Genomic DNA, 23,468 nt, shown 5'->3' with positions numbered 1-23,468 from the left:
ATTGGAGACCTCCCTCTGGATCTGGTTTGTGGGTGTGACTACACTCACCACACGCCACTCCCTGAGACATTTCTTCCCTCTGGTTGACGAGGCTTGTCTTCTCAGGTTTGGAGGCTTTAAGATGTGGAAGGACGTGTACCGGAAGAAGAAGGGAGCCCCAGGGGCACAGCGGTGCTGCTGTGAGGGCGGACCAGCTCCTGGGGGGTGATCTTTGGCAAAACATTCCAGGCCGCTTTGTGTGGTTCCGAATACGTTTATATTCTGTTTCATAACAGGCAGTATGCCGACGATGTGCTGCTTTTAAACCCCAATTCTATACCTGGGGTTCCTGGCAGCTTCTTCCAGAGAAACTCTGGTTCCCTTCTGGTAGGGAGAATGAACGTCCTTCTCTCAAGTGCACGTTCCTGCTGGGTATTTGAAAAGCACAGGCTACCATGCAGAGTACACAGGGTAGGGTGCTGGGTGTGCTGGGGCTGGGGTGAGCCAGGAAGAGCCAGGGAAGCACTTCCGCCTTATCAGCTGACCCTAGATCATGCTGCAGGGCCCAGCAGGGAGCAGGCCAGTGAAGCAGGCCAGGAGGCCCCCGGCCCGCTGGAGAGTGCAGAACCTGCCTTGCAGACAGGAGTGTGAGTCAAGGGGGCCAGATCTTCTGATCCAAAAAGAAGGAAGCCTCTCTCCCCTTCTCCCATTGTTTTTTGTCTTTGGCTATTTGGTCGCTTACTTTTGCTTTTATAAAGGAGAAAATCTCCTAATTTTTATTTTTATTTTTTATTTTTTTTAAAGATTTTATTTATTTATTTGAGAGAGAGAGAGAGAGAGAGCATGAGAGGAGAGAGGTCAGTGGGAGAAGCAGACTCCCTGCAGAGCAGGGAGCCTGATGTGGGACTCGATCCCAGGACTCCAGGATCATGACCTGAGTTAAAAGCAGTCGGTTAACCAACTGAGCCACACAGGCTCCCCAAAAGTCTCCTAATTTTTAAATACCAGCAACTAATTCGTCCATTTTCAGAAACTTGGTAAGGCCAGACGGATCCCATCTGTCAGCAGGATTCCATCACAGGCCACCAACCACTGCCTCTAATCTAGTCCAGCACTTGGGCCTTCCCGGAGCCTCCCTGAAATGGAGACCCACCAGGGCAGCATAGAGTCAGAGCGCACTGCATCCAGTCACCCCACCAACCTTCGATGAGTGATGCGTGTTCACAGATGAGTCACAGGTGCAACGTGGCCAGGAGATAGCAAGTGCTCTGCCCTTTGCCCTCTTCCTCTTGCCTGGAGAGGTGAGCTGGCTTCAGGCCAGCCCTCTGAACGTGCGGCAGTCAGGATGGTGGGTGTTATGGCAGGTGAGCCTGCGTGGGAACCCGTCCCCTTGGAAAGGGGCCTCAGCCAGGCATCTCCTGCCCCAGTTTATGTGAGTCTGGGTGAAGTCATTGCTGGCTGGGCTTTGGGGAACACGTGCACTGCCATCCACCTGGGTGGAGAAGGTTCCTTTTACCACGCAGACCCAGTGTTCTCGTGATGCTGGGCCGTGTCGCAGGAGACACGTCTCCAGCCTGCCGGCTCATTAATTAACGTGGAGGAGCATAGCTCCCAAGAGCGCTGCATGTTTATGCCGTCCAGGCGGCCCTTTTCTGAGAAATGGGACTTAGGATCACGTGGCCTCCAGAGAATTACCCAGAGCGGGCGGAGTTGGATGGTCTGCCCCGTTTCTCTCCACCTAGGGCTTTCGCCTGCCAGGCAGGTAGGTCGGCGTGAGGCGTGTACCAGGCTGTGCTTAGGGTTCTTTTTACTTACATTATCTCAGGGATTTGAAAAATCCATCACTTTAAAAAAAAATGTTTTCTTAATGAGGAACAGCCCTGGCTTCTTCCCAGAAGTGAAGTACTTTTTCAGCTCCGGGAGTTTGTGTTTGCTGGTGCACTTGAGAAGCTGTGATAAACAAAGCCACCGGCAGTAGGTCTTGTGGAGCTACTCTGCAACTCCAGCACAAGAGAAGGAGCAGTGCGTGAGCAGGGTGTGGTTTGGACCATCCTGGACAGCCTTGGGCGGCACAGCGGCCACACTAAGGCCTCTCACAGACCACGAGGAAATGTCAGTGCGCTCCCAAGAGTGACAAACCGCCCCCCTTCCTATTTCCCGTCCTTCCCCCCACCTCCTTCACTTCCTTTTCTCTCTCTTCTCCCCTTCCCTTTTCTTGTCCCAGCGATAGATCATGAGACTCTTTTGACAGTAGATTGGAGAAGAAAACAAAAACAAAAACAAAAAACACAGAGGCACATCCCTAGATGGAGAAGCATAAGTCTTGATGGTTCTCTAAGTATTTGTACCAGCATCTGTCACTTGGGATGTTAGTGTCTGTCCTCTGGAAGGGGGGCCCTGGCTGGTGAAGTCGAAGGAGCCCCCAGCTAGGAGTCGGGTGTTAAGTTCTGGCCGCCCGTCCCCGGCCGTGAGACGACCAAGCTGGCGGTGTGCAGTTACAGCTCCTGTGAACCTGGCTTCGCAAGCAGCAGGTGGTGGGGCTGTTGCCAGGCACTCTCGGAGACAGCCAGGGGTCATATTCTCTGTTTGCAATTATTTATGTGGGATGGGAGGTTTCCCTGCAGCCTATCCCTCCTGTTCCCTTTCGGTTGCCACATTCTGACAAACAGCGAGACCTGCACAGAGCAGCCACTGTGGGCCTTTGGCTCCCTTGCTCTTGGCAGAATCACAGAAGGGCAAAGTGTTTGCGCCCTCAGGAGGATTCTGGCACACTGGTAACCTGTCTGCCACTTACTGGTCAGGGTTCCTTCTGCTTCCTCACCTTCTGTCATATTCTCCCACAGTTTTGTCCACTGAAAGAAGCAGGCCAGGCAGAAGGGATTCCCAGTGAGGGGGGTGAGGGGAGGTCTCCTCGGGGACTTCCTCTGCACTCAGATCCAGGCTTGGGGCTTGGGTGCAGCTCCAACAGGTGGAGAAGTGGCTGGGGAAGTTGCTGGCAGAGGATGCACTGGGGGTGGTGGGAGCAGATGGGTATGTGGGGGTGGGAGCCAAGTGTGGAAGGCAGGGGGCGAGGAGACTTGGAGGGGTGACACAGCCGGCCACAAAGCTGCTGGCCTGGAGATTCTGGGGAGTCAGAGTAGCAGTCCTGAAGCAGTGGGAGGAGATGAGCAGCTCCTGTTGTGGGGAGGGAGGCAGCAGGCCTGGGCCTTCCCCATCCCTGTCAGTCCCGTTTCCTCTCCTCATTGTGCAGTACGCTCGGGTTGGGAAGGAATGTCCCACTATACAGATGAGATCAAGACCTTCCCCGCCAGTCTCTGGCTGAATGCAGATTTGAACCAGAGCCTGGCCTTCTAGAAACCTCTCTTTTACCCCCTCTTCTCGGTTGGATTGTGTCTTCTCAAGTCAAGCCTGGCCTTCCCTCGTCTGGCCCCTTGTCCCCATCCCCAGCACTCGGTGACCAGGCTTTTCCCTGGATTGGAGGGCCAGGAGACTTTTTTCTGCCAAAGGTGGAAACCTCAGCAAAACCATGCACAACTTTAAGAAGTTAAAATATATATATATAAAACGAGGAGGAAGAACAGTTGTCTTTTGCTGTTAATAAGCCAAACAGTAAATATTTGACCTGCCTACTTAAATTAAGACTGCACTTCTGTATTTTCTGTATTTTCATCCTTGATTTACTCCCAGGGCACATGATACACACATTATAGGCACTGAGACAGTACAGGCTGGCTGGGTGGCTAAGGGACCTGATACTTAATATAATTAAAAGCAATTCATTTTGGCATGTTGTTCTGGCCTGAAGAAGAAGACAGGCAAGAGATTATGTGAAAAAAGAAGCAGGGGGTAAGGGGCGGGTTGAGGCCTTAAGGGAGCTTAAAAATAGAAAAGTCAGAAGGAAGAGGGGAGAGGCCAGGAAAGGCCCCCCTAGGCCCTGCTGCTATAAGCTGGTTCCTTTAAATTGGTTTGGTTCCAACCTGTCAACATGATTTATGGCCACAAAATAAGTCCTCATTGCCTTCAAAACTCTGATAAACTCTTGCACATCTTAGTTTTCCCATCAAATTGCCGGGTCTCCCACCCCAAGGAGACAGAGGTGTCAGGCCTAAGCTGTACCACTTTCTGGAGAAAGTGGGAACAGGCTGGGGAATAGTCCTGGCCCTGGCCCAGACCCCCAGTCCTGCCATAGAGTCTGCTGTTCTCATCAGACACCGGCCCCAGCCGCACTAGCACCTTCCACTTACGGAGCACCCACTCAGCCAGGCCTGTGACTGTTCTCAGACAGGGGTCAGGTCTAAGCCTTCTGCACAGCACAGATTCCTACACACATTTTACAGATGAGGGACTTCAAGCTCCGGCGACTGTCAGGCTGAAAGGCACACACCTGAGGGGTGGCAGGACGTGAGTTCTGACCAGGCCCGGTGGGCCGTGGAGCAGTGTTTTCTCTGAAGTGCTCTCTGCCCTTCAGCAGCAGCAGGACGGGGGCGGGGTGGGGGGGCGTGGAGTAAGCCGAGAGGAGACGCTGTATCTCTGTCTCACGTGTAAATCCCTGGTGTGCCCTTAGATGGCTGTGAGACCCTCGGACAGAACTTCCAACCCCTGCAAGGAGGGGTACTGAACGGGCCCGCGCGGCTTTCTTCTCATTTTAGGTTCTTTAAAATTCTGATGGAATCCCTCAGAAAGAAGAATAATAAAGCCTCAGCTTTCAGAAGCGTTAACACTCGGAGAGCCACCCAGCGGGATCTCGACAACGCTGGGGAGTCAGAGAGGAGTCGGGTGAGTGAGTCCCCAGCACAGGGAAGGGTCCCAGGGCTGGGAAGACCATAGGGTGGTCACTGCCTTAGTCTTCTCTCCTGGGAAGATTCTACGGTTGCTTTCAGCACTCCTCAAACCCCTTCCCGGCTTTGGCCCCTCTTTCCACGTACTGTTTCATTTATCTGCTGTGCTGACAGAGCCAGAGTGGGGGCCAGTCTGACTGGCCTTAGGTGAGGGCCCAGTGTCATCCATCTGGGTATTCTCAAGGGCCCCTCTGTAAGTGATTTTTATTCCGAGGATAGGCTCAAAGTGTCGGTACCCACTGGGCTTTTGAATGCTTCTCCTGGTTTCATGGGCTCTGCCTTTAACTCCCCTGGACCAGGTAAAGTGGGGCCCACAGAGTAGTGGCAGGGAAGTTGGGCTACAGGAATAAAAAAGGAAGGAGTCAGAGAGAAGCCACTGGAGGCAAAACAGTGCAGGACTGATGACACATCATCTGCCAGGAGCCCCTGGGGCAGTGTGGGGCAGGTTCCCCAGCGTCACCTGAGCCCACAGCAGCTTTTGCTACATGGCTATGGCTGTGCCACTGCAGCCAGCCTGGCTTGTGGGGATGGGGCCCTCCGAGAAGACTCAGTGCTGCCCCCGCCTTGCTGTGTGATCTCAGCTGTGTCAGCTCCTGTCTCTGGCCTTTCTCCTCACCCCTACAATGAGGGACTGGCGGAGAACAGAGAGAATGCTCCGTCTCTGGCCCAGCAGGTCTCCCAGTTGGGTAACCAGAGCACAGAGGGGCATGGATGGTCTTTGAAAGGCTGCGTAGTCTATCCTTAATTGGGTTATTTGTTCTTTGGGTGTTGAGTTTCATAAGCTCTTTATAGATTTTGGATACTAGCCCTTTATCTGATATGTCGTTTGCAAATATCTTCTCCCATTTTGTCAGTTGTCTTTTGGTTTTGTTGCTCAGTCTATCCTTAAGGCACCCAGAAGACTATGAGAAATTAGGAGCCAAGGTCAGAAGGTATAAATGTCTGGTTTTTAAAATACTCAATAGTCTGCCAAGCCAGTCCTCTATCTTCATCTCCACTTGCAACAAAAATATTTGGAACAATATTTTATAACTTATTCTTATAATGACTTAGAAAGCCTTGTTACTTTTCTGACATTGTTTTAAAATGCAGGATTTTGCAAGCGGTACATGTGAAAACGATGCTTAAAGAGGAGGAGGCAGGGAGTGTAGGGCCGGCCCAGGGCAGGGACTGGATGGATGAGTTGGCCAGGAGGAAGGGTGGGTAGAGGAGTGGTTGGGAGGGCGGCAGGTGGGGGTAAAGTGAATGGATGGCGAGATATGCAGGCAGGTGGGTGGCTGGGTGTATGACTGAGCAGAAAAGAAGTTGGATGGGTAGGTGGATGGATTCACCAGGCAGTGGGTATTGGAGCCCGTCTTTTCCCTCCTTGTCTCCAAACCCCAGGGAGAACAGGAAGGCGATGAGGAAGACGAAGGCCCCATTGTGGATGCTGAAGCTGAGGAGGGAGACGCCGATGCTTCTGATGCCAAACGCAAGGAGAAACAAGAAGAGGAGGTGAGGGGACTGGCCAGGGTGAAGGGGCTGTGGGCACATCCCTCCTCTGTCACACCTGCCAGATAATCACTTGCCACATACGGCCCCACTTTTGTTATCATTCTGGAACCCATTACAAACCTTGAAGCAAATCTGGCCTGCCCAGCACATGTCTCCACGGAGAAGATAAAGTTCACAGGACAGGAACTGAGCGAGGGCCATCCCAGGGCTGCCCTTTGGCTCTGGATCAAATCAGAGTCAGAGACCAGAGGCTTTTGCAAGGAGGTGAAGTCAGGCTGCCTCTTGTTTTTCTAATGAAAATATACAAAAACCAGTCTTGTGGGGGTGCCCGAGTGGCTCAGTTGGTTAAGCGTCTGACTCTTGGATTCGGCTCAGGGGGCATTATGCTTGACATCCTCTCTCTCCCTCTGCTCCTCTGCCTGCTTGTGTTTGTACTTGCTGTTCTCTCTCTCTCTTTCTCTCTCTCTCTCTCAAACAAGTAAATCTTAAAAAAAACTCGACCTCATGACTGCTCCTAGGACCGAGGGCAGTTTAGAGGGGCTGAGGAAATTGACAGGCGAGAGTGCAAGCTCGAGGAGGGTGGAAGGTGCTGGGAGTTGGGACTGTCCCTCCCCGACATTGGCAGGGGAGGGACAGGACAGAGGAGAAAGCAGCCCAGGCCAGTGGAGTGGAGACATGGGTGTGGCCAAATAAGGCCTCTGCAGGGGTGCTTGTTCTGCAGGCAAAGTCTGGACAAATGCGGGACCCTGTGACACAGACTGTGCCCTGTACCCTGCCAGGTCGATTATGAGAGCGAGGAAGAGGAGGTCGAGGAGGATAATGATGATGAGGACGTGCGGGAGGAAGGGCACATCTCTGCGAACGGTGCTCACGAGGCCCAGGAGCAGGATGAAGAGGTGGGCTCAGGCCCCGAGGAGGACTCGCCTGCTTCCGCCCCCCTCAGCCGGCCCCGGAAATCCGCCCACCGCAGGGAGCCCCAGGGAGCTGAGGCCGTGGAGCGCCGGGTGCGGGCTGTGCGTGAGGCCCACCCGTTCATAGAGGACTATGAGTACGACACCGAGGAGAGCCTGTGGTGCCAGGTCAGTGCCGCGCGTGACCCTGGCAGAGCCCCGATGAGGGGCCTGGTGCCCACCTCCTCTGCAAGCCCACCGGGGGGCATGTGGGGGCCCCATATCACCGTCCCTCCACCTTTGACTCAAATCCCCTATGGGCCGGTTCTCTCAGAGTCTTCTAGAACGGTGTGTATATGTGAGTCTAGTGGGCCAGGACCTGTGGGTACCTGTAAACACTTGCCGTCCTTCCATCTTCAGCACTACCGGTTAGTGTACAGAGCTGTGGAGGCCGGCAGGAGTGCGCTAGCTCCTCACACCCACGGCCTCTGGTCGCCGACTTCTGGGCTCTCTGAAAGGCTGACTGGTTAGGATGCCTACACAGCCACACACGCACTGATGTTTTTGTTCTCCGCTTTGATCCAGTCCAGTGGTTTGCAAATGGCAAGGTAGATAAAAGTCGCTGAGCAGGTTCCCCACACAAGGCAACAGTTGTGACGCTTTGTGGTGGTGACCAAAAGGCTCTCGAGGGTGCTGTTGAGCAGATAACGATTTTCAGCAGCAGCTGTGAAGGTGTGACCTTTGTCTGGGTGACTGCAGATGGCTGCACTGTGTGGTCCGTTTGCCACCCAGTGTCGGTGTGTGCCGACCCAGCCTCCCCAAGGTGTTGGCTGAGCAGGCTTTGAAGGTGTCAGCTTCTGCTGGGGAACCAATTGGGGGGCCTCTGCCTCCCTCTCGAGGCTAAATCTGGCCCTCTCCCCTGACACAAACCGTCCTCCTCTTGCAGGTGACAGTGAAGCTCCCTCTGATGAAGATTAACTTTGACATGAGCTCCCTGGTAACGTCCCTGGCCCAGAGTGCCGTCGTCTATGCGACCAAGGGCATCACAAGGTGTCTCCTAAATGAAACCACGAACAAGAAGAACGAGAAGGAGCTTGTGTTAAACACAGAAGGAATCAATCTGCCGGAGCTGTTCAAGTACTCAGAGGTACGTGTCCCCTCTCCATATGGCCTGCTGGATGAGAACGAGGTCCGCATGTTCTCAGAGCCTGGCCACTGGGGGGTGAGGCCCCAGCCACCATCCCCAGGCCCTCTTCTTGGGATCCACCGTGTGCGTGAGCCTCGTTGGGACTTGTAGTATAGAAACCTGTTTAAGGTTATCTAACCTAAGGTTTCTCAAACCACTGTGGCTATACATTTTTTTCCTTGAAATTTCAACTTCCCCAAAGTCGATTTGTTAGAAATAGTTGCTGAGTGACTGGCTGGGAGCTGCTCCTTTCATCTGGCAAAGGAGGCTCTAGGAGCAGAGGTGGCCCAGACCAGCCGCCCAGTATGTTTTATCCCACCTGCTGTTCCTGCTTCATTCTCCCACTTCACTGTGTCTCTCAGAACCTTTTGAGATGCTCTCAACCCCTGGGCACAAGAGTTTCCCCAGAGAATACTGAGGTGCTGGGACCCCTGTAGCCCACTCTCCCAGGTCTGCACCCAGCTGACAAAGCTCTTCCTTCCTGGAACACTGCTCCCACAACAGCTGCCTTGCAAAGGCCCTTGCTGCCCCTGAGGATGGACAGGGTGGGCTTGTGCCTCCTGGGAGTCAGCCCCCAGCAGGGTGAACTCTGTTGTGATCGTGGGGTTTGTTTAAACAAGGCAGAGGTCTCCACCAGGTCCAGGATGACCTGCCATGTTGCGGGCCCCCTTGAGGCCCCCAGCATAGCTAAGCTGGAGCCTCAAGCCCCCCTACAAAGCCCAGCTTTCCCCCACGGAGCTGCCCTGCCGCTGCCCCTTGTGCCCTGGAGAGGGATTTCAGTGTCTGCTGGAGAACTTCCCTCATGTACCAAAGGAAGTTTCATTCCTAGGAAACACGTCTGTCTATTAAATAAACAAGGAAATATCTTTCTTCCTGTTGACCTGAGGCGGGTACCAAGTTATCTCTGGGCTGTGGTGGTGACAGCGAGACAAATCTTGGGGCCTGGCCACCCATAGCTCTGCCTGCACTGTCCCCCTTCACTAATCCTGGGCCACCTCTCGATCATCTCATCGTCAGCTGTGGTTATCTTGGTCAGGGTGGGTCATGCCAATGGAAGGGAGCAGAAGGCCAGGCCCTTCCACTCAGCCCCACCTTCTTACCTAGGTTCTGGACTTGCGCCGCCTCTATTCCAATGACATCCACGCGATGGCCAGCACCTATGGCATCGAGGCTGCACTGCGGGTGATCGAGAAGGAGATCAGGGACGTGTTTGCTGTGTATGGTAAGAGGGGCCATGGGTAGTGCTAAGAAGGTCCCGGTGTGGCGGGCCAGCTCTGTAGGGAGCCAGAATGTGGGTGCAGTGAGCATGTGGCCTGTGAGAGACCCTGACAGTGACCTGGGAGGACAGGTTTCAGTCCCATCACTGAGGGCTTCCCCCTGACCATCGCCATCCCCTCAACCTCTCATCTGGCTTCTGAGGAAGCTCTTGCCTGATGATGTGGTCCCAGCCTGCCTTCAAGGTTTGGGCTCCCAAGTGAAACAATGCTGTTATGTTCTCTGTGTCCTGCAGGTCTGGAGTCTGTCCTGGGCTAGTGGTTAAAAGTGGAGAGTGGGCTACACCAATAGTGGCCAGGGATGAGGGGGGACTGCCCTGCCGAGGTTGGGGGCTAAGTAGCCAACTAAATAGTTGACCGAGCTGGAAGTGGAGCCCGGGGGTCTGACATCTGAGCCTGTGCGCTGGCTCGTGTCAGGTGACACTGTCCCAACTGTTCCCCTGTCATTGCATAATCCTTCCGCTGTTGCTGCCAATGTGACAGGCATTGCCGTTGATCCCCGCCATCTTTCTCTGGTCGCCGACTATATGTGCTTCGAGGGCGTTTACAAGCCGTTGAATCGCTTTGGGATCCGTTCAAACTCCTCCCCTCTGCAGCAGATGACGTTTGAAACCAGCTTCCAGTTCCTGAAGCAGGCCACCTTGATGGGTCAGTGCATGGACAGGTGCCCTGGGCCTTCCCTCTCCTAAGTCTGCTCTGGGCCCCTTTCTACATGCCTTTCACACAAGTGAGATCTTGGAATCTCACTGGGGAAGCAGCTGGGGAGGGTGGGCAGTAGATGGGAAAGCTACCTCTGCCCTTTTGAAGGAAAGGGAGAAGGGCCTTCCTCTCTGCAAAGCAGTGCCACCGCATGTAACCTCATCGGCCTCCAGGACTCAGGGCCTCCTGCTGGCCTCCGAGATGCCCCATCTGTCTCCTTACCTACCCCAACTTCTCCGTCAACCACCTAACAAGAGCTCTTGTGTCTCCCAGGATCGCACGATGAGCTGAGGTCCCCTTCTGCCTGCCTCGTGGTCGGGAAAGTCGTCAGGGGCGGCACAGGCCTGTTCGAGCTCAAGCAGCCCCTGAGATAGTGGCTGCCATGTACCATCTGCCCAGCCTGGAGGACAGCCAGGAGGACGTGGGGGAGGGCCCAGCCTGCTTGTCCCCTGAGAGGCCTGGGAAAGCAGAATCCAAGGTGGTTCAGAATGGCAGGGCACAGCAGCGACGCTGGGCATCTGTGAAAGCAGCTGGCCTCTGGGCTGGACCAGCTTCAACTAGACAGTGGCCTTCCCTGTCTTGGGATATGAGCAAGATTCACCGAGTCCCGAGTTCCTTTCAGGTGGCCAGCCCTTTCCCTGTGGGGCACTGAAGCAGGGAGGTCATGTCCTGCTGCTGTGGGCCGCTGGTGACTGCAGACAGGACTCCTGGTTACAGGAGATCTCGGGAGGGAACCTGGAGCCGTGGCCCCACGGCCTCTTCCTCCCAGCTACGCCAGTTCCTGGGGTCAGAGTTCCCACAGTCTCCACCCAGGACTCTTTGCCCAGGCCCAGTCCATGCCTCAACCCACCCAACTTCTGTGTCTGGTGCAGGGCCCCAGCCGCTCAGCCCCACGTGTGGAGCCCTAAGTCGCCAGTTGGGCTGTTGAACAAATTGCCTGGCTTATCTTCCCCGGCTCTGCTGTCGGCATTGTGGCCGCAACCCTGTCTGCAGGCCCTGCAGCCTCCGGGCTGTCCAGCCTCCCTTGACCTCTGGCGCCACAGCAGGGGACCCTGGCATGAACAGAAAATCAGAGGACTTGTACAAATGCTTTGTAAAACCAGAGGCCGTTTCTATTTTTGTCTAATGTTATTCCAACTCAGGCTGAGTAATAAACATCACTGGAACTAGCTATTGGGAGGGGAAAAAAAGAAACTTAAAAAGACTTGAGTTTTTGTTTTTTTCCCCTTGGTTTGTGGTTTCTCCATTTCTGAACTGAGAGCCCAGGACTGTGATTTCTCAGCACAGCCGTGTCTTGGGTCCCTTCTGTTCCTATCAGAGGATGTGGGGGAGAGCTCACCCCTGCAGCCTCTGCCTGTGACCCCCACCAGCCCCTGCTTCATCCCCTTTCCTGAGTCAGCTTCTGCCCCTGTGGCCAGGAGAGTAGAAACCAGTGGCAAGGTCCTCTGTGTGTGTCGGGTGGGAAGGGAGGCCTTGCTTGGGGAGAATGACCACACTGCTCCCTCCAGACACGAGACCGGTCCACACGAGGCCTCCTGTGTCCACGCTGGGGAAAGCGGCAGTAACAGCTGACTAGGGCTTGGGTACAGAGGAGTAGGCACAGCTTCTGAGGGGCCCAGAAAGAAGGGTCACAGAGGAATCCTGTGCCACAGGTTAAGCCGTGTGTGCTTGGGGTAGTGGGCCAATTTATGGCTCTGTAACTTCCACTCCCACTAGAATTGTGGGAGAGAGTTCCTCAGGAGATCATAAGATAGCCCGCTGGACAAAGGAGCACATGGTCGCTTGGCCCCCACGGCTCGGCATAAGTGGGTAAGTTCCTTGGCTTGGCCCCATTCGGACATGGCAGGTATGAAGGGGAAGGAGCAAGGCCGGAGCAGAAACTGTGTGGACGCTGCACATTTAAGTTGGACTCTTGACCTGTGTTGGGAGGGGAGGCAATGACCCCCTGCCCTTCTATCCAATCCGTCCATGCGTTTCCCGGCACTTCTGTTTTCCATGTGTTTCTGCACCAGGATATACGTGCTTTGTAAGCAGGCATTGCAGAGCTTGCTGGTCACGGCAGGCCAGGATTCTGCGGGCTCCCCTTCTGCCATCACATGCTCTCCTCACTGGTTCTCTCTGTCTGAGTGTCCTTGGGGGCTCTGGGCTGTTTCAGATGGCATGTTCTTTAGAATATGCTGTGCACTGTGAATGCTTTGGAAGGCACCACAAGTAGGTCCAAGCCAAATATGATGAAGAAGGTAGATCAAGGTGCATAATCATTTTTTAATCAAAGTAGAACAGGGAGTGACGGGTGGGGTTCGCAGACTTCATGGTGGCTGCAAGTTTCTTCAGAGCCCTGTGGTGCCAGACCCAGCCACTGTTCTTGGGTGTCCTCCCCACGTCACCCCTTCATGTGTCAACGTCTTCCCTACTTGCTTGCTTTATAACTTCGCTTCTTTTTAATCTTTCTCTTTTGGGTTCTCACAAGAAACTACCGGCATTCCCGCAAGAACGCTCCTTTTTGAGGCTTCGACATTTTCTATCTGAACCAGGAAGAAAACTGGGGGGGGGGGGGGGTGAAGCGCTTTGTCCAGTTAACTTTCCTGTCTCTCCACTGTCCTCGGTCCCAAATAGATGTACAAAACCTAAGCAGGTTCCTCCCTGGCCCTGTCAAGTTTCTTTTAGTCCACAACTCTGGTAAACCACTTCTGTGAAAGGTTGACTTCTTACTGTGTGCCCCTCCCACTTCTCTAGGCTGTGTGTGATTTTGTCTTAATTTTGGTGAAATGACATAAAATGCACTCTCTTAACTATTCTTAAGTCTAATTCAGTAGCATTAAGTAGTTACGTTATTATGTAACCTGGACCATCATCCATCCACAGAGCCCTTCGTCTTACAAAACTGAATCTGTGTCACCATCAAACACCAACTCCCCCATTCCTCTGGTGACCACTTGCCCCTGGCAGCCCCCCATTCCTCCTGCTGTCTCCACATTTGACTCCTACCTCTGTTAAGTGGAAAGAGTATTTGCTCTTTTGTGATTGGCTTATTTTGCTTGACATAATGTCAACGTTCCTCAGTATTGTGTGTGTCAGAAATTCCTTCCTGTTTAAGGCTGAATAATATTCCACTGTGTGTCTGTTTTGTTCATCCACCCATCCGTCGATGGACACTTGGGTTGCTTCTACCTTTTGGCTCTTGTAAACAATGCTGCTGTGAACATGGATGGACAGATCTCTTGGAGACCCTGCTTCCGGTTCTTTGGGGTTTAGACCCGGAAGTGGAATTGTTGGATCATTGGCAGTGGCAGTTCTGTTTTTCATGTTTTGAGAAGCTGCCGTGCTATTTCCTACAGCATCTGTACCATTTTACATTCCCACCAACAGCACACAAGGGTTCCAATTTCTCCATCCCCTTGCCAATACTTGTCCTTTTCTCTTTTGTGCTATATGGCAGATGTAGTGATTCACTTAGATTGTGTCTTAATCAGATGCTGGGACGCTTGGGGGGTCTGTACCTATGCAGACTTAGGAACCACTTAAGAAGCGTCTCCTCTGTTGCTTGCCAATCTTAAACCTTTGAGTTGATGATTGAATGGGGGGGCTGTAGGAGTCTAGAAAATGCTCCCGAAATAGGCAAGACTGGTGGTGTGACAGTCCTGCAGACTTCTGAGCCGGGTGGCCGGGGACTGCAGGGTGGGGAGGGCAGTCACTGCCTGTGCTCAAGGCCGTGCAGTTCAGCTGATGGGATCGCTGGTCTCCTATGGGTCTCCCAGCCCTTCTGCCATTTTCTCTCTCCTGCCTTGTTTACACAGTGCTCTTCAATTGCAACCACCAAAGTAGCTACAGTCAAAAATGGTTTAATTCCTACACCATCAAGCCCCCCCTTTTTGCCAACATCCACTTAAAACAGAGGTTTTCAATTCTGCTCATTGGGTCTGCCTGGAAACCTTTTTATTTTTACGTTTTTGTTTTTGTTTTAAAGATTGTATTTATTTTAGAGAGAGAATGAGAGAGGGAGACAGAGCACGCATGAGAAGGAGGATAGTCAGAGGGAGAAGCAGACTCCCCTTTGAGAAGGGAGCCTGACGTGGGACTCAATCCTGGAACTCCAGGATCATGACCCAAGCCAAAGGCAGTCGCCCAACCAACCAAGCCACCCAGGCGCCCTGGAAACCTTTTTAAAAAAAACTGATTCCAAAACCTAACCAAAGAGGTAAAGGATCTGTACTCAAAGAACTACAGAACATTCATGAAAGAAATTGAAGAAGACACAAAAAAGGTGGAAAGGCATTCCATGCTCATGGGTTGAAAGAATAAACATTGTTAAAATGTCTATACTGCCTAGAGCAGTCTATACTTTCAATGCTATCCCGATCAAAATTCCACTGGCATTTTTCAAAGTGCTGGAACAAACAATCCTAAAATTTGTATGGAACCAGAAGAGACCCTGAATTACTAAGGAAATGTTGAAAAACAAAAATGGGGGCATCATGTTGCCTGATTTCAAGCTTTACTACAAAGCTGTGATCACCAAGACAGCCTGGTACTGGCACAAAAACAGACACATAGACCAGTGGAACTGAATAGAGAGCCCAGGTATGGACCTGCAACTCTATGGTCAACTAATCTTTGACAAAGCAGGAAAAAATATACAGTGGAAAAAAGACTGTCTTTTCGATAAATGGTGCTGGGAAAATTGGACAGCTATGTATAGAAGAATGAAACTTGACTATTCTCTTACACCATACACAAAGATAAACTCGAAATGGATAAAAGACCTCAACATGAGGCAGGAATCTATCAAAATCCTAGAGGAGAACATAGGCAGTAACCTCTTCGACATCGGCCACAATAACTTCTTTCAAGACATGTCTCCAAAGGCAAAGGAAACAAAAGCGAAAATGAACTTTTGGGACTTCATCAAGATCAAAAGCTTCTGCACAGCAAAGGAAACAGTCAACAAAACAAAGAGGCAACCCACAGAAAGGGAGAAGATATTCGCAAATGACACTACAGAAAGGGCTGATATCCAAGATCTATAAAGAACTCCTCAAATTCAACACTCAAAAAACAGATAATCACGTCAAAAAATAGGCAGAAGACATGAACAGACACTTCTCCAAAGAAGACATACAAATGGCTAACAAACACATGAAAAAATGTTCATCATCATTAGCCATCAGGGAGATTCAAATCAAAACCACATTGAGATACCATCTTATACCAGTTAGAATGGCCAAAATTAACAACACAGTAAACAACATGTGTTGGAGAGGATGTGGAGAAAGGGGAACCCTCTCACACTGTTGGTGGGAATGCAAGTTGGTGCAGCCACTTTGGAGAACAGCGTGGAGGTTCCCCAAGAAATTAAAAATAGAGCTACCCTATGACCCTGCAATTGCACTACTGGGTAATTACCAGAAAGATATAGACGTGGTGAACAGAAGGGCCATCTGTACCCCAATGTTCATAGCAGCAATGGCCACAGTCGCCAAACTGGAAAGAGTCTAGATGCCCTTCAATGGATGAATGGATAAAGAAGATATGGTGCATATATACAATGGAGTATTATGCCTCCAACAGAAAGGATGAATACCCAACTTTTGTATCAACATGGACGGGACTGGAAGAGATTATGCTGAGTGAGGTAAGTCAAGCAGAGAGAGTCAGTTACCATATGGTTTCACTTACTTGTGGAGCATAAGGAATGACATGGAGGACATGGGGAGATGGAGAGGAGAAGTGAGTTGGGGGAAGTCGGAGGGGGAGATGAACCATGAGAGACTGTGGACTCTGAGAAACAAACTGAGGGTTTTGGAGTGGAGGGGGCTAAGGGTTTGGGAAAGCCTGGTGGTGGGTATTAAGGAGGGCACATATTGCATGGAGCACTGGGTGTGGTGCATAAACAATGAATCTCGGAACATTGAAAAAATAAAATAAAAAAAAAAGAAAACAAAAAAAACCCGATCCCAGGGCACTGTCGCAGAGATTCCGATTTACCAAGTCTGGGGTGTGGCCTGCACTACAATAGGTGATAGAAGATCTCCGGAAGAGTCTAATGTGGGGCACCTGGGTGGCTTAGCGGGTTAAGCCTCTGCCTTCAGCTCAGGTCATGATGTCAGGGTCCTGGGATCGAGCCCTGCATCCGGCTCTCTGCTCAGCAGGGAACCTGCTTCCCCCCACCCCTCCGCCTCTCTGCCTGCTTGTGCTCTCTCTCTCTGTCAAATAAATAAATAAAACCTTTAGGGGAAAAAAAAGAGTCTAATGTGCAGCAGATCGAGAACAACTGACTTAGAATAAGCCCTAAATTGTGCAGATCACTTGCCTTCTGTCTCCAGGATGATTTCACAAGGAGTGAGTCATTGGGACCCAGTTTCCCCAGTAAGATCTTAAGATCTGCTTTTTGCCCTCAGAAAGTAGGAGAGTGTGTGTGCGTATGTGACCATGTTGTTACGGGGCCATAGGTGATAGAGGTCTGCAACGATAGAGTGAAGATCAAAGGACGCCCCAATCTGCTCTGCCTGGGGCTTAGCAGAGAAAGGTGGTGCTTCCGGACACAAACAGGAGGCCTGCAGCTGGGCACACGTCCCCAGCCGGTGGGGGAGGCTGCTGTTCCAGTGGAAGCTCCTGCCTGCAGCGCGCCCCCAGGGGCGGGTAGAGGGGACACTGGACCCTCAAGTATCTCCTACAAGAAACACCCTGAGAAGAAGCCGCATCCCAAGTGAAGCCCTTCCATGAGGACTGCCCCTCCAGCTCTAAGTAGCACTGCTTCCCCATTCTGTGAGCGGTAATCAGGGAGCTCCCTCTGGCCCAGAACCCCCTACAGCTCGGGTTTGTTCACAGGCCCAAGGAAAGGTCAGAACCCGGTTACAGGGAACAGGGCTGAGCTCCTCAGCTCCCCTTGGCTGTTCATGTGACTCTCCTTGAGCGACTCTAGGAACCAAGGGCTTTGGACTCAGGGGCCCGGAAGGCACATGCCAACCTAAGTATCCTGACTGTGCCCCTCCTTCCCCAGCCTGCACCCGCTGGAATTTGATGCCCACAGCACCCGGCTTGCAAAGATGGAGGAAACACAGTGGCCCTGCTCTCACAGAGCCCACAGCCTAGTGCCCCAACAGACAAGCCAGCTGGACACAGCCTCACTGTGATCTGGCCAATGGTTGAGGAACCCACCAGGTGACATGCGTCCCCATACACCCCACCAGTCCGGGTAAGACCGTGGCCCCCCCAGCTGGCTATAGCAGCGGTTTGGGGAGACGGCAGAGTGGGGAGGAAAGGGAAGAGCACGGAAAGGCATGACACTGAGAAAGAATCAGGAGTGTGGTCATCATTACCCCTCCTCATGGGCCCAACCCCCACACCCACTGCTCCACGTCCCCCCACCCAAGTATTGGAGAGGCCACTATGTGGGTCAAGCCCAGTGCTGCTTGCCCTAGATCTTTCCCTGCAAGTTGCCGTCAGCCTTCCTCAGGAGGTCGGCTGGCCCTGCCAGATGCTGCTTTCTGGACTGGCCACCCAGTAGTGGGCGACAGGTGACAGTATCAGACACCACAAGCCTCGGTAGGACCACAATAAAAACTCCCTCACCCATGAGCTTGCCTAGAAACATGATGTTCTACATGAGTCAACCAGGCAAAGCTCAAGAATGTGGCTGAGCAGTGTGGCTGCAGTTCTGGTGAGAAGCTGAGCTCGGCAATCAGACTCCTCCTCCCATCTCGGGTCCTAAACCGACAGCGTGACCCTAAGAGCTTACTTGGCATCCCTGTGCCTCAGTTTCCTTATTTGCAAAACGGTGATTAAAATTAAGTAAATGTTCATAAAATCACATATGGCAATAAGTGTTTATCTATATACCAAGCAGTTCTCAACCGAGACAGTTTTGCCCCCCTGGACATTTGATAATGTCTGGAGACAGGTTTGGTTGTCAAGATTGGCACGGGGGGGGGGGGGGAAGGAATGCAAGTGTCATTGAGTGGGTAGAGCCTGAGATCCTACTACACAGTCTACAACACATGGAACACGCCCGTGCAATTAAGAATTATCTGGGCCCAAATATCAGTGATAGCGAAGTTGACAAACCCTGCCTCAAACGCAGGTATGGAGGGGTTAATGTATCTTTTACAAAAGGGAATCATTTAAATCTTAGTCATCCTGATAGGTAAACAATGGCACCTCATTGCTACTTTAACATGCAATTCTCTATTAACAGTTCTGAGCTGCTTTTCATTTGTTGGTTATTCTGATTTACACTTTAAAAAAAAAAGATTTTATTTATTTATTTGACAGAGAGAGACACGAAGAGAAGGAACACAAGCAGGGGGAGTGGGAAAGGGAGAAGCAGGCTTCTGGCTGAGCAGGGAGCCTGATGTGGGCTGGATCCCAGGATCCTGGGATCATGACCTGAGCCACCCAGGCACCCCCTGATTTGCACTTCTAAGAGTTGTCTATTTGTGTCCTTTCCCCAATTTTCTATTGATTTGTTTCTATTGACCTTCACTGTCTATTCTAAAGAACTCTTATTTATTTTAGATATAGATAACTCATTGTCATCTGCATTAAATACTCCCCCCCGACCCCAGGGCACCTGGGTGGCTCAGTGGGTTAAAAAGCCTCTGCCTTTTGCTCAGGTCATGATTCCGGGGTCCTGGGATCGAGCCCCACATCAGGCTCTCTGCTCGGCAGGGAGCCTTCTTCCTCCTCTCTCTCTGCCTGCCTCTCTGGCTACTTGTGATATCTGTCTGTCAAATAAATAAAAATAAAATCTTAAAAAAAAATACTCCCCCCCCCCAAATTAAATGAATAAGATAATACAGGCCAAGAGGTTAGTGCAGAACCCACACCGTGGTTAAGGGGATTAGCTGCGGGCCACACGGGGCCAAGCTAACCCTTAGATTTTAGCCGGGACAGCTGGAGCATCTTCTGAGGTTCATAGATGAAAAGGGGGACTCTCAAGAACACTATGCCTGTGACCATAGTCTCCACGTGCCGGAGGGACCATGGTAACAGCAGAAAGTCACCGAGGGTCAGAAGCTGAGCACAAAGAATGCTGAGCTCCTGCTCGGTCCACCCTCAGTGGGGGCTCACCGAGCGTGGGCAACGGGCAACTCCTTTAGGTCCGTTAATTCCCCAACCCCCCTGCCGGCCCCATGAGAGTGCGGTTGGCTCCTTTCGTGGTAACTTGTCCACGGACACAGCCAACAAGTGGAGGAATGAGGATTTGAAGCTGGGCGAGTGGCTCCAGAGTCTGGGGTCCCAGTCTCCTCACTCTGTGCCCCCACCCCCGCTTGGACCCTGAGGAAGGAGTTTTCACATCAGATGCTGCCTACGTCGAGCGTGGCAGGTCGATGTGAGGACACCAGATGCCACCCCGGGCCACGGGGCGCTTCTCGACTATGCCTCCCGGAGGTCTAGATGGAACTGCTGGGGGAGGCGAGACTAGCTGGGGATCTGGCCGCTCACAAGAACCAAAACTGGAGGGGCACCTGGGTGGCTCAGTGGGTTAAAGCCTCTGCCTTCGGCTCGGGTCATGGTCTCAGGGTCGTGGGATCGAGCCCCATGTTGGGCTCTCTGCTCAGTGGGGAGCCTGCTTCCCTTCCTCTCTCTCTCTGCCTACTTCTCTGCCTACTTGTGATCTCTGTCTGTCAAATAAATAAATAAAAATCTTAAAAAAAAAGAACCGAAACTGGAACAAATCAACAACCAGCAGCCACCTTAAAGAACTAAGAACACCACTCGATGGCCCAAAGAGACGCAGAGGTAAATCTTAAAGAGTCTAAGATGTGGTGAGGGCCTGACTGATCCCAGGATCTTGGGATGTGGTAAGTCTGCACCTTACCACGTGGACTCTCAGAACATCCGGGCTGAATCTTCACTGCAGAGGAGACCGGTACCAGTTACAAGGGACCTCTGTGATGTCATCTTACGTGACTCCCTCCATCCTGCTGTGCGTGTCCCATTGGCCCCATTCCATGGTTAAAGCAATAGATCTAGAGAATGTGAAAGCAATGCCCCAGAGTCAGATCCAATCCCAGCGCAGACGCCCAGGGCTGGTGTCCGTCTTGGAGCTGTGCCTTTGCACGGAGCACCTCCCATCATGTTAACCCGGTTCTGATGGCAGAGGATAACACGTCTTCAATTCCATTCATCAGGCAGCTTAGTGATCTTCTGGAAAAGAGCAACGGGGGCCCTCCCGGGTCAGGGAGGGGAGAGAAGTTCCACAGAAGTCTGGTGGACGAGCCCAGGGGAAGGTGGACTGCAGGGTTCACCATGGGTTCCTGGCGGGACAAAGGATGTTGGAGTATTCAAAGGGGAAATTTGACGGCTTGGCCATCTTAAGGGCTGAGGGCTGGCTGCTTCCAGTGCCCACAGGACTTCTGCCCCTACTTACTGTGCTTCCTAGCCCGCTTTCTCTCCCTATCTCTGAAGGCCTGGCCTGGGTGAGCTCCTCGGGGAAAGCCCGTCCCACCGACCAGCTCTTCACCGGGCATCCTGCTGCCCGGGGAACACCTGACCCCAGGGGAAGGCTATCCCAGCTTTGCACAGTGCCCTGCGCTCTTACAGGGCCTGGAAGGCTGCCCTGGCCCCTTGCTTGGAACACGGTATTTTCCCTCTGTCAGCTAACTGACTCACTCTGACTCCTCCAAGTCCGGTCACACCACAGGCCTGGGGCCCTCGGCAGCCAGCGGCCAACTGGTCAGCCTAGTCCAGATGCTGCGCTTTAATATTAAATGTGGGACCAGGAAGGAAGGAAACTGGAAAGGGAGGGAGAGTGGGAGGGAAGGGGGTAAGAGGGCTGGAGGGACTCATGTGTCCATGGTCCTCAAAATGAGCAGCTTTTTCTCCTCCATTTTCTAGAGTGGTGGCTCTCAAAGCTAGGTCCCAGACCAGCGGTATCAGCATGCCCAAGAACTGGAAGAGATGCTGATTCTCAGGCCCCTAGACTTCCTGAATCCGAAATTTGCGGGTGGGCCCGCCTCTGTGTCTCAAATGTACGCCCTGAGGCTTCTCTGTCCTGCTCCAGTTTGAGAACCACTGCCCTAGAACCGTCACCAGGGAGTGGTTTTACCTCTGCTGTCCTCCTTTCAGCTATCTCAGCCCTAGGGCTCTTCTGGCCTTATTGAAATGGCCCCAGAGGCCCTTCTGCCTTCCCAGACATCACCCCTGAAGTGCCCCTGTTTGACCCAGCAAGAGGGGAGCCTGGAGGGGAGCCTGGAGGGGAGCCTGGGTGGGCGTGGCAGGCAGGCCACAGGCAGCGGCAACTCCACGTCCCTCAATGCGTGTGTTCACCGGAACCTCCCATCAGTCTGCGAGGTAGGCGGGCAAATACCATGGCCTCAGTTTGATAGATGAGGGAAAGGGGGACTCAGAGGGGTTAATGGCTGTTCTCCCTCCAGAGCTTCCAGACTCCTTGGGGGCAAGATCTCTGCGCCTGCAGGACAGTTAAATAACAAGGCCGAGAGACTTCCTGCGCCTGGGTGGTGTGGGGGTGGGGCTCCCTGTCCCCCCACAACAGGCCCCAACTAGGACATTTTGTGGGGGTGCATTGAGGGGGCTGGGGTTGCCTGGTGGGGGTTGGCTTCTCCCTATGCGCTGGTGTGCAGCATTTTCTCTGGACCCCAACAAGGCCCACCGGTACCTCTGACCCATAGTCCTTTATGTCAAAAATTCCTTTGGATCCAGCTGCTCACTTCTGGAGACATACACAGAACTCAAAGCAAGGACCGGAAGAGGTATTTGCATAATTTGCATACCCATGGGCATAGCAGCGTTCGTCACAATACCCAAACATCCATCCGTGGGTGAGTGGATAAAAGCGGGGTACATACATGCAATAGGATATTACTCAGCCATATAAAGGAATAACGTGTTAATCCTACTAGCACATGGACGAACACTGAAACATTGCCCTGAGATAAGTGGACACGCAAGGACAATTTCCTAGAGTCGTCAGATTCATAGAAACAGAAAGTAGAATGGCGGCTTCCAAGGGCTGGGCGGAGTTAGTGTCCAAGGGGGGCAGTTTCAGTTTCACAAGATGAAAAAGTTCTGGAGATGGATGGTGGCAATGGTTGTCTGACCATGTGAATGTGCTTAATGCCACGGAAACTGTAGACTTACAAACAGTTAAAATGGTAAGTCTCACGTTCTGTGTATTTTACCATAATAAAAATTGCAATCTGTTCATGATCCTTCCTCCTCGAAAAACAACACCCGTCCTCTAGATGTTGGGACCATTTCCAGGGGGATGGTAGCATACAGACCCTCTTGCAAACACCCTACATGAACACATGCCTCCACTTGTCCACTGTGGCCTGGGAGAGAAAGCTCGGGACATTGGGTTTGCTTTCCCCGCCTCCTACTTTCTGGCCCTGTAACCTTCAGCAAGCAGCTCAGCTGATGCCAGACCCTCTGTCTCCTTGCTCATAAAAAGGGCTAAAAATATCTCAGGTTCTTGTGGGGGCCGAGTAGGAAACAATCTGGAAGCTTCTGGCACCTAACAGGTGTTCCATCAATGGTAGTGACTTATGGCGTTTCCTCCACCTGGAAAGTTCTCCCACCTTCTCTATAGAAGGTTCCTCCCTCAGGGCCTTAATTAGGTCAAATTCTACCTTCTCAGTGAAGCCTGTGGTAATCTGCAGTATCGTTCTCTGAAACAGCTTCTCTTCCCCGCCTGACGTTGACATTGGTCATGGCCATTCAACTTGAATGCCTGTAAGAGCCAGTTGGTGATTTGTCACAACTTCTTTCCCTCTGGCCTGGTCACCAGCACAGCAGAGCTCCAGCAGCATGCAGTGGACATGTAGCTTGAGTAAGAGACAAGCCTTTGTCATTTAACCCTCTGAGATTCTGAGGTTACTTGTTTCCTCGGTGTACCCCAGTTCTGGGCTACTCAAAATGTGGTTTTCCTTCCGCAGCCTCAGCAACTCTGGGGCTGCACATTTGGGAGATGCACATTTGGGCCCCACCCCTGACCTACAAAACCAGATCTTCCATTTCCTTCTGAGAGGTTCTGTGTAAAGGGCCCTGTGTGGTTTCTCTGTCACAAAGGTGGTCAGTGCCCATTATTTCCTCCTCACCCCTCCAAGGTTTCTACAGAACACTCCGCTAGTCACCCTTCATGACT

General features: G+C 52.3%; 1 protein-coding gene across 1 annotated transcript in view; it reads left to right on the top strand.

The window, feature by feature from the left end:
- POLR1A (RNA polymerase I subunit A) overlaps positions 1 to 11,543 on the top strand; it is a 71,080-nt gene extending 59,537 nt beyond the window's left edge. Inside the window, 7 exon segments of the mRNA XM_080814206.1 lie at positions 4,629 to 4,755; positions 6,201 to 6,311; positions 7,091 to 7,390; positions 8,148 to 8,348; positions 9,492 to 9,609; positions 10,145 to 10,309; positions 10,634 to 11,543. Of these exon segments, the coding sequence (XP_080670332.1) occupies positions 4,629 to 4,755; positions 6,201 to 6,311; positions 7,091 to 7,390; positions 8,148 to 8,348; positions 9,492 to 9,609; positions 10,145 to 10,309; positions 10,634 to 10,734 (1,123 nt within the window). The 3' untranslated portion in view covers positions 10,735 to 11,543.
- The last annotated feature ends 11,925 nt before the right edge of the window (positions 11,544 to 23,468 follow it).

This window comes from Martes martes, assembly GCF_963455335.1.
Source record: "Martes martes genome assembly, chromosome: 9".
Lineage (NCBI taxonomy): Eukaryota > Metazoa > Chordata > Mammalia > Carnivora > Mustelidae > Martes > Martes martes.
Note: the sequence above shows the minus strand (reverse complement) of the source record. Positions and strands in the feature narration are given on the sequence as shown.